At 34.2% G+C, this 16,611-nt stretch overlaps 1 protein-coding gene across 2 annotated transcripts in view; it reads right to left on the reverse strand.

The window, feature by feature from the left end:
- Positions 1-16,611, reverse strand: part of Ten-a (Teneurin-a transmembrane protein) — a 621,367-nt gene that overhangs the window by 26,185 nt on the left and 578,571 nt on the right. For both annotated transcript variants that reach the window (XM_072535236.1, XM_072535235.1), the window contains 4 exons: positions 16,173-16,362; positions 10,932-12,228; positions 9,762-9,929; positions 5,830-6,030 (listed from right to left, as the gene is read on the reverse strand). In XM_072535236.1, coding sequence (XP_072391337.1) covers positions 5,830-6,030; positions 9,762-9,929; positions 10,932-12,228; positions 16,173-16,362 — 1,856 coding nt within the window. The remainder of the gene's footprint in view (positions 1-5,829; positions 6,031-9,761; positions 9,930-10,931; positions 12,229-16,172; positions 16,363-16,611) is intronic.

The following is a 16,611-nucleotide window of genomic DNA, read 5'->3' on the forward strand; positions in this document are numbered from 1 at the left end:
GCGATTTCCTGCATCATTTCCTCTGTTGCAGTTTTTCACGGCATAAATGTTCGCGGTAAACTCTTAAATAATATTCATTTTTTCATCAAAGAATATGTCGATTTCATCAGTTAACGTTGTAAATACCTTTCATTCTGAGAAAATATTTTGAATGGTCTAATTTTTTCTTTATAATAAAATGCTGCTGTGTAATCGTTATATGTATACACACGGAAAGCAGGTAAACTCTGACACAATTTTGAAACCCAACTTCAAAGCCAAATCGATGCAGTTAATCGATGCAATTAAGGTGTTAATTATTAAACTTTTTAGTTGCTGAAGAGCCAAATTTTTTTAATTAGCCAAATTGCGGATTATGAAATTTTGTACATATTTTTCAGCAAAATCACCAAAACATTAGTATACGAAGCTCTAATTAAAATTCTTGATCCAGGTGTAAAAGCAATCTGCTTCTTCTTGGTTGCATGTTAAATAATCTTCTTCTGTTTTTTTAATGTATTTATTGTGAACTTGATACAAGTAGTTGTAAGCAAATTTTTACTATCCCAATAATCAGCCAAAAAGTGTATCTGTCCTCTTTAAAACAATAGTTTTTAAGGCTTTGTAAAAAATCTTTAGGTATAACTTGTTGAGGTCCTGAAATTTTATATGGAATATCGAATTTCTTTCGAGCTTGACGTTCAAAATCTTTGATTGAGGTTATCAAATAGCGGTCAAATATTAAACGGATTTCTAGAGCATTTGTAGAACAAATTTTTATTAGTATTGATTCTGCAATTTTTTTAAACGGTAGTTGCATAGGGTTGCCAATGAGGTGTAAGTAATAAAAGCCATCTATTATTTCTACGTTAATAAATGTGGGCTCAACTTTTCGCAAATGTTGCTTTAGGAATTTTCAACATTTTACCAGTACATGAAAGAAGTGCAGGCGGTATGCATGCGAGTAGAAAAGTCAAACAATGTTTTAGATTAATTTTATTTTGTAGACTCAAGACACCAATCCAATATAATAAACGTTCGGACCAGAAGAGAAGCAAATCGAGTTCTGATCACTACTGGATAGAACATAGGGTAACGGCCAGTATTTTAAACTTTTACAAAGGATAATAGGTTCTAAACATAAACGATATAATGTAGAAGGACTTAAAAATACAAACAAAAATAAAGAATACAAACAAAATATAAACATCAAACTAGAAAACACACTATAACATCAACACATAAATGAAGAGTAGGAAGGGTACAGAAACATTATAAAAGAAGTAGCTGAAGAATTACTAAGCATGAAAGGTAAACAAAGAAGAACAAGAACGAATGACTGTTTTGACGAAGAATATCAGACTGCAATAGAGAGAAAATACAGAGCATATAGAATAATGCAACAGGGGTACAGAACCCGACAAGCAGAGGATGAATATAAATAGCTACGCAAGGAAGAAAACAAAATCCACCGCAGAAAGAAGAGAGAAACTATGAATAAAGAGTTTCAAGAACTAGAAGATCTAAGTAAGCCAATAGAGACGAGAAAATTTTACCAGAAACTGAACAGAAGCAGAAAGGAATTCAAACAAAAGAAGTAACGAGATAAGGAGGGTAATACATTGACAGAATAGCAAGAAAAACTAAGTAGACGGGATTCCTGAATGAGACCGAAGATGTTTTAGATTATATTGATATATTAGATATTTGCTTGTAATATTCCATTTAACGTTTTTATAAAAATATGGCTTTTAATTATGTGTTCTTAATATGCCATACGCTTCTTGCTAAATCATAAGGACAGCTAAATTATACGATAACTTACGATATTATGCGTATAACTTATTTCATTATTTCTTTGCTAAAGTATAGTAAAATTATATGTACACTTGTATACTTTTCTATAAATTTTAGAATTTAAATTTGTAATTAATTTATAAAATTCAGTGAATATTATATAAATTTACTATACTATTTTATCATAAAAATACTTATATTATTCTGGTTGACATATTAAATTCTAAATATTATATTTTATTTACAAAAATTACTTTAATCAATAAACATATACGTAATTTCCATTTGCAATAATTTCCCTAATACCATTAACTACTATTCAAACAATTGTATACTCATTGGAAGTAATCTAATTCGGAATTCAATTTGTTTAGCCTACTAAATCGAAGACAATCGAATTTCTTTCGTATTTCCAAGTCAAATTAAATTGGCATCGAGTCGACGTACATTTGAACAACGAATCAAGCATTTAAATTCGCAAGCGAATGATCACATAACAAAACAATCGTTTATTGGTGTATTTTAAAAATTTTTCATTATCCAGTATTATTTGGTATGATTTTGACACGTTAAACTTGTTGAACTAAAGTTGTTACTCTACATTATTTAAACATTTTATAAAAATTTTAGTACAAATTTTGTTATTGCACTTACGATTATGTGAGTTTCTGGTTAATATTTGATATTTATAATAATAATGTATGGATAATACATATTTTATTCCTGTAGCCGATGCAACTGATTAAAATAATTAGCAAAATATATCGCTTTGATAGAGACAGTTATAAAATCTCTAATATTTCCAATTTTATCGACTAATTGATTTTGAACTTAGCTATGCAGCGTGAAGGCGTTCATGCAGGTTTTCGAGTCTCCAGAAATTTACTTAGTATCGTACTAACATCAGCTATACTGCACCAGTTTTTAATGTCTCTGACTCATGAATACTCTCGCTCAAGGGCTCTTCGATCTTCAAATTTACCAAGTAATATGACATTTAGGAGATTTTGTTTATAATTTCTTAGAATATCGCCCAAGTATAAAACTTTTTGCTGCTTGACGAGGTCTAACAATTCTCTTTGGATATTAGCTCTTCTTAGGACCTCATTCTTTGTTACATGATTCTGTCATGGAATTCTAAGTATTCTTCTGAGACACCAAATTTTAGAAACCTGCACACGATTCGGAGATCCACTTTAAGTGACCAGGTCTCACTACTTTATATCAGAATGGGTTATATATAGCATTTAAAGACCCAGATTTGAAGGGTTAAAGAAAATTCATGGCAAATTAGGTATTTATCAAATTTACCAAAGACGTTTCTAGCTATTGCTACAGTCTTATCTTCACTTCCAGGTCATAGTCCCGCTTTCTGTTTAATGTAGCTCTAAGGTATTTAAATCTTTCAATGCATTCAATAGCTCTATTACTTATGCTCAAATGAGCTTACATAGGCGGTTGTATGCTCTACCATATATAGTTTTTGTTAAGTTCTTGTTAAACCCTTACTCCCCTCCCACTCTATTTATGATATTTACTAAATATTTCAGCTCATATTAATAGGAAGACCATTTACTAATGCATTTTTCGTTGTGTTGTGCAAGCTGAAATATTTTTTCTTAGACATGCAATGTATGGGTATGGGTATAGGCGGGTTTTCGATAAACAGAGTGATGAAAATTTTGGGATTGGTTTTTCTTTATGATAACGTCGAGAAACGGTAGGGATGAATTAGTTTCCACCTCCATCGTGAACTGGATAATAGGATGTATACCATTCAGATACGTTAAGTTTTGCAGACGATCAAGTAGTGATTGCACAAGACCAAGACGACCTCAGCTACATGATGAAGAAACTACAAGAAGAATATACCAAGGCTGGCCTAGATATTAACCTCGCGAAAACAGAGTACCTATCTACAAGTGAAGAAGACATAGAAGATCTACAGATTGATGACAACGTAACAATTAAAGGAAAGGATAAATTCAAATACCTGGGGTTTATAATCACGAAAAAGGCAACAACAGAGGAAGAAATTACACAAAGATTAGGACAAACAAGAACAGCAATCCGACAACTTAACTCAGTATGGTGGGATAGACACCTAAATATGAAGACAAAAACGCAGATTTATAAAACATTAGTGCGAAGTATTATGACATATAGGGCCGAAAATTGGATCATAAACAAGAAAAACAGCAGTAATATAATAGCAACACAGATGGAATGCCTGCGAAGATGCTGCAGAGTAACAAGAATGGATAGGAGAAGTAATGACGAAATAAAGCAAAGAACATCAATAGAAACAGACATACTAAGATATATAGCACAAAAAAGACTAAAGTGGTATGGACATGTAAGAAGAGCTAGCGACAGCAGATGGATAAAAAGAATAACCGAATGGAGCCCCATAGGAAGGAGGAAAAGAGGACGACCCCGAAAATCCTGGAGGAACGAAGTAGACGACGCCATGAGTAAGAGAGGACTAAACGATGGAGAATGGAACAACAGAGAGAGATGGAAACGGTTGAGCGAGGGAAGGCAGTGAATACTGTAGAATCCCTAAATATATATATACCATTCAGATGAGTTTAAAAATACACCAAAACATCCCTGCCGTGGGGCCAAATGACGAATGTATCGTCAACATATCGTAGCCAACATGTGGGTTTGAGCAATGATGTGAATAGTGCTCGGATCACGAAGTCTTCCATAAAGCTATTAGCAATTACTGGAGATAGTGGGGAGCCCATTGGGGTACCATTTATTTGTCTGTAGAATTGATTTTGGAAGATGAAATAAGTGTTGGACATACAATGTTTAATGAGAAATAAGTGAACTTGCTGGGTACTGTATTTAGTTTTTAGAATGTTTAGAGTTTCATCTATAGGAAGGTTTATGACAGTGGGATAGGGTATTGTTTAAGAAGTTTGATAAAATGAAAAGAATTTTTGACAAAGGATGAAGCATTTTCGGCGAGAGGTTGTAGAGTTTTGGCCATGTACTTGGCCAATGGTTGTGTAGGGCAGTTGTATGCACTGATAATGGGACGTAGAGGAATATGGGGTTTGTGAATTTTGGGTAAACCATATATTCGAAGTGTTCTGGGAGACTTTTCACGTTGAATTAGAGAGATTATTAATGAAACAAGAAGTGTTTAGGATGACGGTGGCATTTTCTTTATCGGGGGGAAGAATGACTAGATTTGGATTTGACTGAAGTTCTTTCATGGCTTTTTCATCGGATTGCCTAATGTTCTGCTCAATTGGAATGTGACTTAGGGTAACAGAGTAATTGAAACCTTTTGCTAAAGCTTGAGTGGCAATGGTCGAAATAGGGGTATCAGAAAAGTTGTGAACCACTGTAGTGGGTTTTCAAGCTGTAGGTTTTGGAATTTGTTCGGCAATTAGATGCGCTAATTTGCGCTTCTAAGTTTTGGTCTGAGATTCGAAAGTATTTAGGGTTGTCTGTGTGTTGATATGGTTGAAACTGTCCCATAATATAGGATATATATTAAAAGAATAAATAGATGACCGGATATTGAAAATATTGATATTTGTGATATTTAGTTTTCGTCTAGTGGAATGAGAAACGTAGAATTTTTCACGGAGAAGCGCAAAACTAGTGTTTCTAAGAATTTGGGAGATAGAAGAAGAAGAAGTGTGGTGTTTGAGTTTTAGAAATTTAGAAATGACTTAATGGTCTCGGTAGGCTTTAAGGAATGTTAAATCTCAAAGAAGACGATTCTTACGTAGCTGCAGATTACTATATGATTATTGAGCTGGTAAAATTCCTACCCGCAGAGGCGAATAAAATGTTTCGAAAGATTTCCGCGGTTAGTGCAATTAAACCTTTAGCAAGGTTAATACTATTAATAAGAAAATAAATATTTTATTTATGTGGTAAGTGATGAACTAAACATTAAACACGGAGAGGTAACTAATACAAAAAAAGTAAATAAATATCATTAATCATGAATAATAATATCTAAGCGATATGTAATAAACAATTTTACCTTTTTAATTATCATTTCATAAATATTTAACAGCTTACCTGTCCATGTGGTCATAATAATAACGAACATCGAATCTTCCCCGTTTTGTTGCTCGAATAAGTAAACCTTTGGAATTGTAGTGGAATTTTTCTTCTCTTGCATTTTGTATTACCAATCCTCTACTATCATATTTATACTGTCCTTCACCGAATTTAATAATTCTGTCCATTGGGTTATACTCCATAGGAATTGTGTTACCCCTGAAATAAAATAAAAACATGAATTCGATGAATAAAAATCTTACCGAAAAAAGTCAATTAGTAAAGGTATATTTCAAAAAAATTTGTTATTGTTATGTTTGCAATATTTTGTAAACTATTTTAAACTAAAGTCCAATATTAATAATAAATTCAATCAGTAAATATAGAAAATTTAATATCAAATCATTTTTTCTTTATATTAAGCAATTGGTTCTAATTAGAAATAGTAAGTAATAGCTATAAGCTTGGTTGTTTCTTTTTTTATTTTGTTATCTACATTGGAAAATGACATTACAATTTATTTTAAATCATTCCAGACGATAAAGCGAAACAAAGAATATTGCTTTAAAAATGTACACGTCATATCGTCAGAAAAGGCTCAAATCATAAAGTTTTTTTAGGCAGACATGTACCTTGAAGCAAAAATTTTTAAATCTTGTAAATCGTTTCAAAAGTCATTACTCTCGAACGAGTAAAAATAAACTAATTCATCGAATTAAAATATGAAATCCATCTGTAGTCCAGTCGTCAAAGATTTAATTACTAAAAACGAGGCAAATAATCTGAATTTTGCTAAGAATATCAATGCAAAACATGCACAAGTATTACCACTCCTACCCCTGGTTTCCCCCAGAATCCTCCCGAGAAGGTAAGCGAGGACGAAAAAAATCGAATAAACAAAAATATGTACGCCGTAAAAAAATGTTTTTATATTACTTTTTGTGTAAAATGAACTGTTTTCATGAATGAAACAACGCTTGAAGCGACCGGCGATTTTAACGGTCAGTTACGCGCGCGAAAACAATTATAAATACAATTTGTATCAACTCGACGGTAAAAATCCGATTTCTTTTAATCAGAGTGCCCTATCAACAAAAATGAAAATACGAAAAAGTGAAGAGTGCAGCGTTCATATGGAATTTTTGTATTTTGACCCAAATGAAGAGTAGCGATTCAGAGTTCTTAGACTTGCAGCGTTGTGAGCAGACTCCTATAATATTCAATCCTATAATATCCTATGCCTAGTTGAAAAAATAATATATATATATATATATATATATATATATATATATACAACGCAAAAGTCTAGGGATATTTTAATAATTTGGCAATACCAATGACAGAAATTTCATGACCATATAAATTTGCTTGTACTATAATTTTTGATACTCACACTCACTTCTTATAAAAAAAAATTGTAAAACTGATAGCAATACGTATTTTAGAATCTTGTTTATAAAGGACAAAAAAATCGACATTTTTATGTTTTGTTTATTTTTAATTTCAGTCACTGTATACCATTCTTGCTTAATAGGTGAGTTAAAGATATTGTCTTTTTACCATGCAACGACAACGTTTAACGTTGGAAGAGATGAATAGAGCCGTGGGCCTCCTTCAAGCTGGTACGTGACAAACTCAAGTTGCTGACCAGCTGGGTGTCTCCCAAAGCGTCGTAAGTCGTTTGTGGCGTCAGTTTAGAGACACTGGGAGTCCAGCCAAGCAACATCCAGGACGTGGTCGCTCTACAACCGTCGCTCAAGACCGATATTTAATTTTAAATGTCAGAAGGCAGCCAACGATCACAGCCCCCGTGCTGGTTAATGAATTACAGCTTGCACATAATGTAACATTTAGTAGCACTACTGTGAGGAATCGTCTCCATGAAGCCAATCTTTGTAGTCGGCGACCACTGAGATGTCCATCTCTATCTAGAAGCAATCGCGCTACAAGATTAACCTGGTGTCAAGAGTTTCAGAATTGGACTGACAATGACTGGACCACAGTTTTGTTTAGTGACGAGTCTAGATATGGATTTCGTCCAGATTCTCGTCGGACAAGAGTTTGGAGACGACCCGGAAATGGAGAACGATTACGACATCTTCAAGAAGTGTATGAATACAGAGGTGGTACATTATTGGTATGGCGCGGATTCATGATTGAGGGAAAAACTGACCTCATTTTTCCACGTGGCTTTCTCACAAGTCAGCAATATTTGGAAACTATTCTTGAACCTGTTGTGCGCCCGTTCGCTGCTGCTGTTGGAGAAAATTTTTTACTTTATGCATGATAACGGTCAACCACATGTTGCGCATATTGTAACAAACTGGTTGGATAACGAGGGTATTGATGTATTAAGTGGCCAGCACAATCACCGGACTTGAATCCCATTGAGCATGTATGGGGCATGCTCCAACGAAGAATTACTCCACATATGGGCAATATCTACAATGATTTTCAATTAAAAGAGCTTCTGAGAGAACAATGGACACAACTACCTCAAGCAGACATTAACAATGTGATTCGGAGTATGAACAGTAGATGTAGAGCTGTGATAAACCAACGTGGCGGCCATACTTTATTTCGTATATACATAAGTTTATATTTCGTGTTTTTGACATTTTATGGTGGTATGTGAAACATGGGTGATTTGCAATTTATTTTTTCTTGCTCCAATTTTCTATTTTTTTTGCAATTTATGGTTTTTGACATATTAAACAACAATTTAAACTACAAATTTGGATTACTGGAACAGATAAACAAAATACGTCTATTAATAAAAATATCCCTAGACTTTTGCGTTGTATATATATATATATATATATATATATATATATATATATATATATATATATATATATATACCCGGTATTTTAGGCATCACGCCCTTCCGGTAGGGATCTATGGAGGAGTATCACCGAGCCGCAAGCCCTTATCTCTTGCCGTACTGCTCCACCATAGGCCGATCAGACACCAGCATATTATAGTCTAAGCCGCAGATTCATCTAGAATTTTAAACTGCTGCGTTAGACTTTTTATTTTTCTGTACACCGAGCTGGGGACCGAACCCACATCTACTGAACCACTCGCAGTGAAGCGAATGAGAAGCCGGCCGAATCTGACCGACTTAAAAAATAATACAGTGTATTATATTTCCTATAATATCCTAGTTGAAAATTCACTTTATAATATTATATTAAAATGTATATCTTTTTGATTTACAATATGAATAGGTCTCAGATAGTTGAATGCTCCATTACACAATCATCTGTATAAGATTTGTGATTAAATATAGTTCGACGCCTATATCCCACCCAATCTTTAACTAAGTATGCCTTAACAAAGTTGGTTGTCTCATAAAACATGAACCAAGTTACCCATAAAATAAGCACTTAAGAAAATAACCAGAAAATTTTTCACCCAAATGTACCAGAGCAAAATACACGAAACAGATAATAAAAGCGTAGACTAATTTTCGAAACCAAATTCAACGATTTTATTATCAGATGTCGCTACATTGCGTCTATACGAAGCCATGTTAGAGTTGCTTCCTAAGACAGAAGATTTATTTCACGTTCAGAGCGATTGCGAAAGCCATTCTGATGAGGCCTATTGGGCCGAAATACGTATAAGCGGATGCGCAAGCGCCCTGTACGTGAAATCAAATCTTAACTGTCTTTTCTTTTTCAAACAGATAATGTTTATTATAAAAACAACAGATTAATAATTCAATACTGAAGCGAAAAAAAATCTTACTATGGTTTAGAACCATGGTTTAGAACAGAATAGAAGTAGCTTCAAATTAAGTGATAAGTTATACTAATGGAATGCATATGTGTTATATTTCAATGGTGTTATTCCTTATTCTTCTAGCAATCACTCTTTTCTCTAGTCAGAAATACTAATGAATAAAAAAATCTTTAATTTGATTAGCAAGCCAGTAAAGTACACACCTGTAAGTTAATGATAACATGTTGCCATTGTCATCGTATCGGAATCCCCATGGCTCCTGAGCTTCAACTCCAAGTAGTTGACCATCACAATCCCAAGTATAGTTCTTCACGTTTGTGTATGTATTAACACCTACGTTCTTTGTATAAGTACGGGTTTGTGATATCCTCCTAAAATTCAATAACATAATTTAAATCAAATTTGGTATTTTTTTTTAACAAATTCATTTACAGATAATTTTAAGATTTTACAGATATGGTTTACATTTAACTTCAAGCAAGTTAACTCGTTTTTTGGCAGTATTTTAAAATCGACAAAAATTATGTGTATTCATGATACAGACTTTATTTTTTGCAAATAACTAATTATTAGTGACTAATTGATACTCCTATAGTTAATCAGGAGCACAGTGCATTTGGAGGAACAAATTGAGCTATAAAGTTCCTGCAACAATGTTTGAAATGCACTCACACTGTTATTTTAAAGATAAGCACGTTTACTATGTTATTACTCATATCAAATTTCTAATTTTATGACTCAGTTTAAAGCATCAGATTTCAGATAGCAAATACTGCAACACATACACATTTAAATTAGCTGAATCAACTAAAGTAACATTTAAAGAACTGGCATAATCGTTCATTAAACAAATTCCGCTAAACGTCTTTTACGCTAAAAGTAAGCAGAGCTAACAATATACAGGGTGTCCCCGAAAACAGAGCATTCCTTAAAATTATAGGTAGAACGCACCATGTAGAGCAAAAAAGTCTTATAACATTTTTTTCTAAATTCAACCGTTTGACCAAAAAACGAAAATACATTTTGGTATGCAAAAAGAAATTTGTCAACTACGTGCAGTACGAAAATCATCGATAGTCACAACTTCAGTAAACAGATATTTTGGAACAATCGTGTTTAGTGTCACTGCGAATATGTTTTTGATTCGTGAGTATTATGATAGGTTGATTATTTATAGAGAAGTGCATTAACAGTTAGCTGTCCAAATTTATGTGCATCGGTAACCCGAAAGGCGAACTCATAATGCTCGAACTTTTGTGAATGTTTCTCAAAGGTTGTGTTGTACTATATTATTAGGCACTTTATATCACTAACTAAAATGAGTCTCTTAAATTTTGTAAAAATAGTAAAAGGTATGATGTGTATAGACTTACCCGTGTATATCATGACTAAACTCCATTCTAAATACTTCCATTCCATGAATGGTTAAGGCAACTCTGGTTTCCAACAACCTAGAGTTAACAGTACTGGAAAATAAAGCAGTACCATCATAAACGTTAGTTTCGTTAATTCTTAGTTTGATTATTTTAAAAGGTCCTATCATTTCTAAAGACCCAGTCTTATGGTTATACCCCAAATTATGCTGGGGCAAGTTTTGACCACCAATTCTGCCTTGGGCAGTTATAAGTCTATAATTATTGTCATAGTCATAGGTAAATTTTGCATTGCTGAGACCTGTTTTGGCACCAAAGTCTATTCGTTCTTCCAACAGTAGACCTCCAGTGTATTGATAGTCCCATCTATATTCGAGATCAGTCTCCACATGATTTACTTGGCTGGGTAGACCCGAAGTTTCTGAATACTGATAAACTGTTTTACCATCTCCGTGAACAACTTCATTAAGTTTTCCATTATCGTAGTACCTATACACGATTTTAGCACCTTCACCAGGAAAAACTGTCTGTAGAAGTCGTCCAGAATTTGTGAAATGTTGCAGATATGATTTATTGCTGCCAGGCGGAGTGAAGGTAGCTCTCAAAAAACCTAGTGTGGGTTGTAGGCTAAAGGAATATTTGGTACCGCTTGGTAAGGTCACATGTCTAAGGCCGCCATTATCATCGTAACTTAAGGAAAAACTTCTTTGACTAGCTAATGTTATTTTTGCTAACATGTTTGTATCGTCATAAGCATAAATTTGAGTGCCGTCTAAAGGACTGGTGACTTCAGAAAGCAATCCATGGCGATCGTAGCTGTACTTTAGTTCAGAGACACCCCATTTCCAACTATCTATTCTGTTAAAGTGATCATAAGTAATATTAACGTAATCAGCGCCATTATACGGAGTGTACAATAATGGAAGTCCTGCAGGATCATAAGTTATTGTCAATAATGGAAGTTTATCGACGTCGAAGAAAGTTTCTTTACTTGTAAACTGATCGAATTCAATTCCCAATATTTTTGTATGATTAACAAATAATTCTCTGTATAAAGTTTGCTGTGGATTGCGAACGTCACCAACAAGACTAAACGAAGTTGACATCACGTTTTCTATACCATCTCCAAACATTGTAGTTTGTTCTGACCAGACCGGAAGAAGTTCAGCTTCAACTGGGAGTGATGCTTCTAAGAGTGGATGACGAGCTATAGCGCATACTTTCATTGATCCATCATAAGCTGATTTAAGAGCTACTGTGGAGTTGGTGAGGGTAAGAATTTCAGTAACTTCTTTTCCTAAAAATATACAGTAATCTTTATAGATAGAAGTAATAGCTATAAGCTTGGTTGTTTCTTTTCTAATTCTGTTATCTACATTGGAAAATGACGTTACAATTTATTTTAAATCATTCCAGACCATAAAGCGAAACAAAGAATATTGCTTTAAAAATGTACTCGTCATATCGTCAGAAAAGGCTCAAATCATAAAGTTTTTTTAGGCAGACATGTACCTTGAAGCAAAAATTTGAGACAGCAGCCGGCCAATAGACAATTAATTATATACAGTAATACTAGAAATCAAAAACTACCAAGCTAACCTCAATATGATGTCTTGAGACAATTTATAGACACAAAACACAACGCAACACGCACAGAGTTGTCATTAATGTTCAGATCGAATAATGTCTGTATATTTATTCAAATGTAGTAAAGCTAAGAACAAGAACTGATAACACAAGAAATGCATTTTAAAGAGTTGAGAAAACACGGTGATTTTTGTGAAGTTTTAAGTATGATGTCAGAATAACCATTACAGTTCCAGGAACTAGTATCAGGAGTATGATTTGTTACATATATATCGTAATAATTATGACACAAAGAAGAATATAATATAAACCGTTTTAACTAATATTTTCCGCAGATTTTTTTAGAAATATATAATTTTGGAAGCACACATTATTTAAAAACTTTCCTTTACATATAAGTCAGCATATTGGTCGTCATTAAGAAGTTTATTACATATTGGGTTTCTTTACCATTAATTTTTGGACCTTCCTCGTTTGAAGTAGAGTTTAGAGTGCTTAATTATTCTTAGGCTTCTTTGAGATTGTCTGAAACCCGCCCGATATCGGCACGATTACTTATTAGCATGGTAGAACACTGGTAAATGTGTATGTTGATGATTAAGATCACACGCTATCCAGAGACCTCTTTAAAACACAGCAGTAGAAAATAGTAGGGGAGGTGGACCTAAGACGGGATATGTAGGTAAAACGGGAAATGCTATTTTGGACAACACGGCAACGTCGCTAGTTTAGTTTTTCTACGGCTAAGTGTGACGCATACCGGTTATTGTTGATGTGTGTTGTCGTCGGTGCAATTTTGCAAGTAAAACGTAAGTATTATTTTTTTTATGATTTATGTAAAGGGTCGAGCTGATAATTATGATAACCTAACGAGTTCCTAGCATGTGCAAAACACATGGTATTCAGTCGCGGCTGTGTTTACGCGAACTCGAAAAGGTTAGGTTAGATTTCATGCATGAACTTCTGCTGCCAGTGTCACACAGTCCTTACGCGATAAATTTAAAAGTGTGGCTGTAGAGTGTAGGTAAAACGGGATTCCCATGTAAAGGTAATATCATACCTACATATCTCTTTTATATATGATTTCATTTATTTCCAGATGCCTTTCCAATTATAAAAGGAAATCTAACCGCAATTCGTGGTCCGAAGAGTCTAGGGCTAGAGCCCTGGAGTCTGTACGAGATGGTACTCATAGTTTTCTAAGTACTGCGAAAACGTTTAATGTTCCCAAGTCAGCACTAGAACGAAGATTTAAGGATACAAATCAAGTAGCAAAAGGAACCGCAAAGAAACTTGGCAGCAGGAAGTTAACATTCCCGGTGAAATTGGAACAAAAGTTAGTAGAATATGCAAAAAATATAGAAATGATGTTATATGGATTAACAACAAGAAGTATTCGTAGTCTTGCATTCCAATTGGCTGAAATTAATAATATCGAACATCATTTCAACACGACCACCAAACTAGCTGGATGGCACTGGATACATTCGTTTTTGCAGCGATATAAGATCTCTTTGCGATTGCCAGAAGCTACTTCTGCAGCTAGGGCTCGAGGCTTCAACAAACAAGCAATAACAATTTTTTTTTGATATTTTGGAGCCCCTTCAAGATAAGGTGAAGTTTACTCCAAATCGCATTTTCAATGTGGACGAAACGGGGATCACAACAGTGCAGTCCATCAAAGGTAGTGGCCTTGAGAGGTAGAAAACAAGTGGGTACACTCACATCAGCAGAGCATGGTGAGTTATCGACTGCAGTGATCTGCATGAGCGCTAGTGGAATATTCATCCCACCGATGATCATTTTTCCCAGGGTACATATGCAGCAGCACTTTATGCATGGCGTTCCACCAGGAACTTTGGGGGTAACACATAAATCTGGCTGGATGCAGATTGATCTATTCACTAAATGGTTTGATCACTTCCTCATCCACACTCAAGCCTCTAAAGACAATCCAGCATTACTTATACTCGATGGACACAAAACCCACACTCAAAATATTGCCGCTATAGAAAAAGCAAGGGAGAATGGTGTGACAATTTTATGTTTACCTCCACACTGCAGTCACCGTATGCAGCCGCTCGATGTTTCGTTTATGGTACCGCTAAGTACCTTTTATACTGCACAAGTGAAAGTTTGGCTCAGGCAAAATCCAGGCAAGTGTGTAACTCTACCTCAAATTGGTTCATTATTTGACCATGCTTATCTACAAGCTTCAACACCGTTGAACGCCATAAATGGGTTCAAGAAGACCGGAATTTATCCAGTAGACTTTACTGTCTTTACAGATGACATGTTTGCAGCTTCTCTGCCTACAGAGAGACCATTAACTGAGCCTAATGGAGACGATAGCGCAGTATTATCGGAAGAGCCTCCAGAACGCACAGATTCTATTGAAATTCCTGGGGAAGTTACGCCAGTGGACCAAATCGGACAAATCGGGCAGCCACTGGGTTCAATCGAGTCCGAGGAAAATGATTTTCCAGTTGAAGACGATATTAGATCATCCACTAGCAAAATTCACCACTATATTTCTCCTCAAAAAATTGCCCCCTACCCAAAGGTAGCAGATAAGGTAGCTCCGAAAAAAACAAGGAAGGTGAAGAAAGGTAAAGCGGTTATTCTCACAAGTACCCCTTACAAAGAAGAATTAGAGAAGTCTTTCAAAGAGCAAGAAGGGAAAAATAAAAGAGTAATCGTTAAAAAAATTAATGCTAATACAAAAATTAAATCTCTTCAAAACAGTAGCCGAAATAAACAGTCTTCAGAAATAAACATTAAGAATAAAAATAAGTCAATGGAGTTGGATAATATTGAAGTTACAAGAGGGAAAAGGAAGAAGTATATGAAGAAAGAAAGTAGCAGTAGTGAATCTGAAACTGAAGAAATCAACGTCGCATGTTTATATTGCAGCAACAATTTCTTAGAAGACAGGCCCGGCGAGGGTTGGATAAGGTACTCTGGTTGCCATAAATGGGCGCATGACGCTTGCGCCGGTGCCGAGGATGACAAGGACACATTTGTATGTGATGTGTGCAAATAATGTCTAATAATCTTTTGTTTCAGTTCTATTTTATAAAAATTAACTTTAAGAATATATCATTTGTGCAAAATTCTTATCCCGTTTACCTCTATGTTATTTCCCGTTTTACCAACACTAATAGGTAAAAAGGGAAACTGTGCATCTGTTTGAATATAAATTTTTTCTGACTACGTTTTTCAGAATTATTCATAAGTTTGATAACAATGTGTTACATAATTGACTAATAAGAGACAAGCACCATAATTAAGTCTTATTTGATTTTATACTTTCAAAAGAAAAGTATCCCGTCTTAGTGAAAAGATCCCTATAGTGAAAGTTTGTTCTCACGGCTCGGTCAAAGCTCATGCATTGCTCATTACCGGAACGCATTAAGACGCTAGAAAATCGGAATATGTACAAAAATACAAAGAATTTGGTATACAAAAATAGAATACATTAAAATAAAGTTACTTTATATAAAAAGAATCATTTAAAATATAAAATCAATGAAACGTAAAAAAAGTCGACGATCTATTAAATTTACAACTAGTCTTAAAGTTAAAAAATAGTAGTTTTAGATTTTATACGATTTTTAAGATATTTAAAACTATTATATAAATGGTAGTACTTACTATCAATGCTCAAAACATGTTTATTGGCTTTACCGCTAATGCTTAACATATTTGGCGGTCGACTGACTGATACTTCCAGGCTTCCTTGATCTGAAATTTTCGATGTTATCTGTAAAGTCTCACCACTGGGTAATATTACTCCTGTTACCCGACCTAACCAATCGTATTGGTATATAACTGTTTCACATCCCTGAAAAAAAGAAGGCAAATAAATAATTCTGGAAACTAAAAAAAATTCAAAGTAGTACGTCGAGTATATATTCACACTTTTCATATTCAATATTTATTATAAACGGGTATTGATTTTGGCTTTTCTTGTTGAGAAAAATCCTAAAGTCTAAAGAACTGAAAGAAAGAAAAATAAACTGCGAACAGCGTGAAACTTACAGATGAAGACAGCGTGAAGATAACAGATTGTAAGTAAAATATTGAATGATAA

Source organism: Diabrotica undecimpunctata, chromosome 6 (assembly GCF_040954645.1).
Source record: "Diabrotica undecimpunctata isolate CICGRU chromosome 6, icDiaUnde3, whole genome shotgun sequence".
Classification (NCBI taxonomy): Eukaryota; Metazoa; Arthropoda; class Insecta; order Coleoptera; family Chrysomelidae; genus Diabrotica; species Diabrotica undecimpunctata.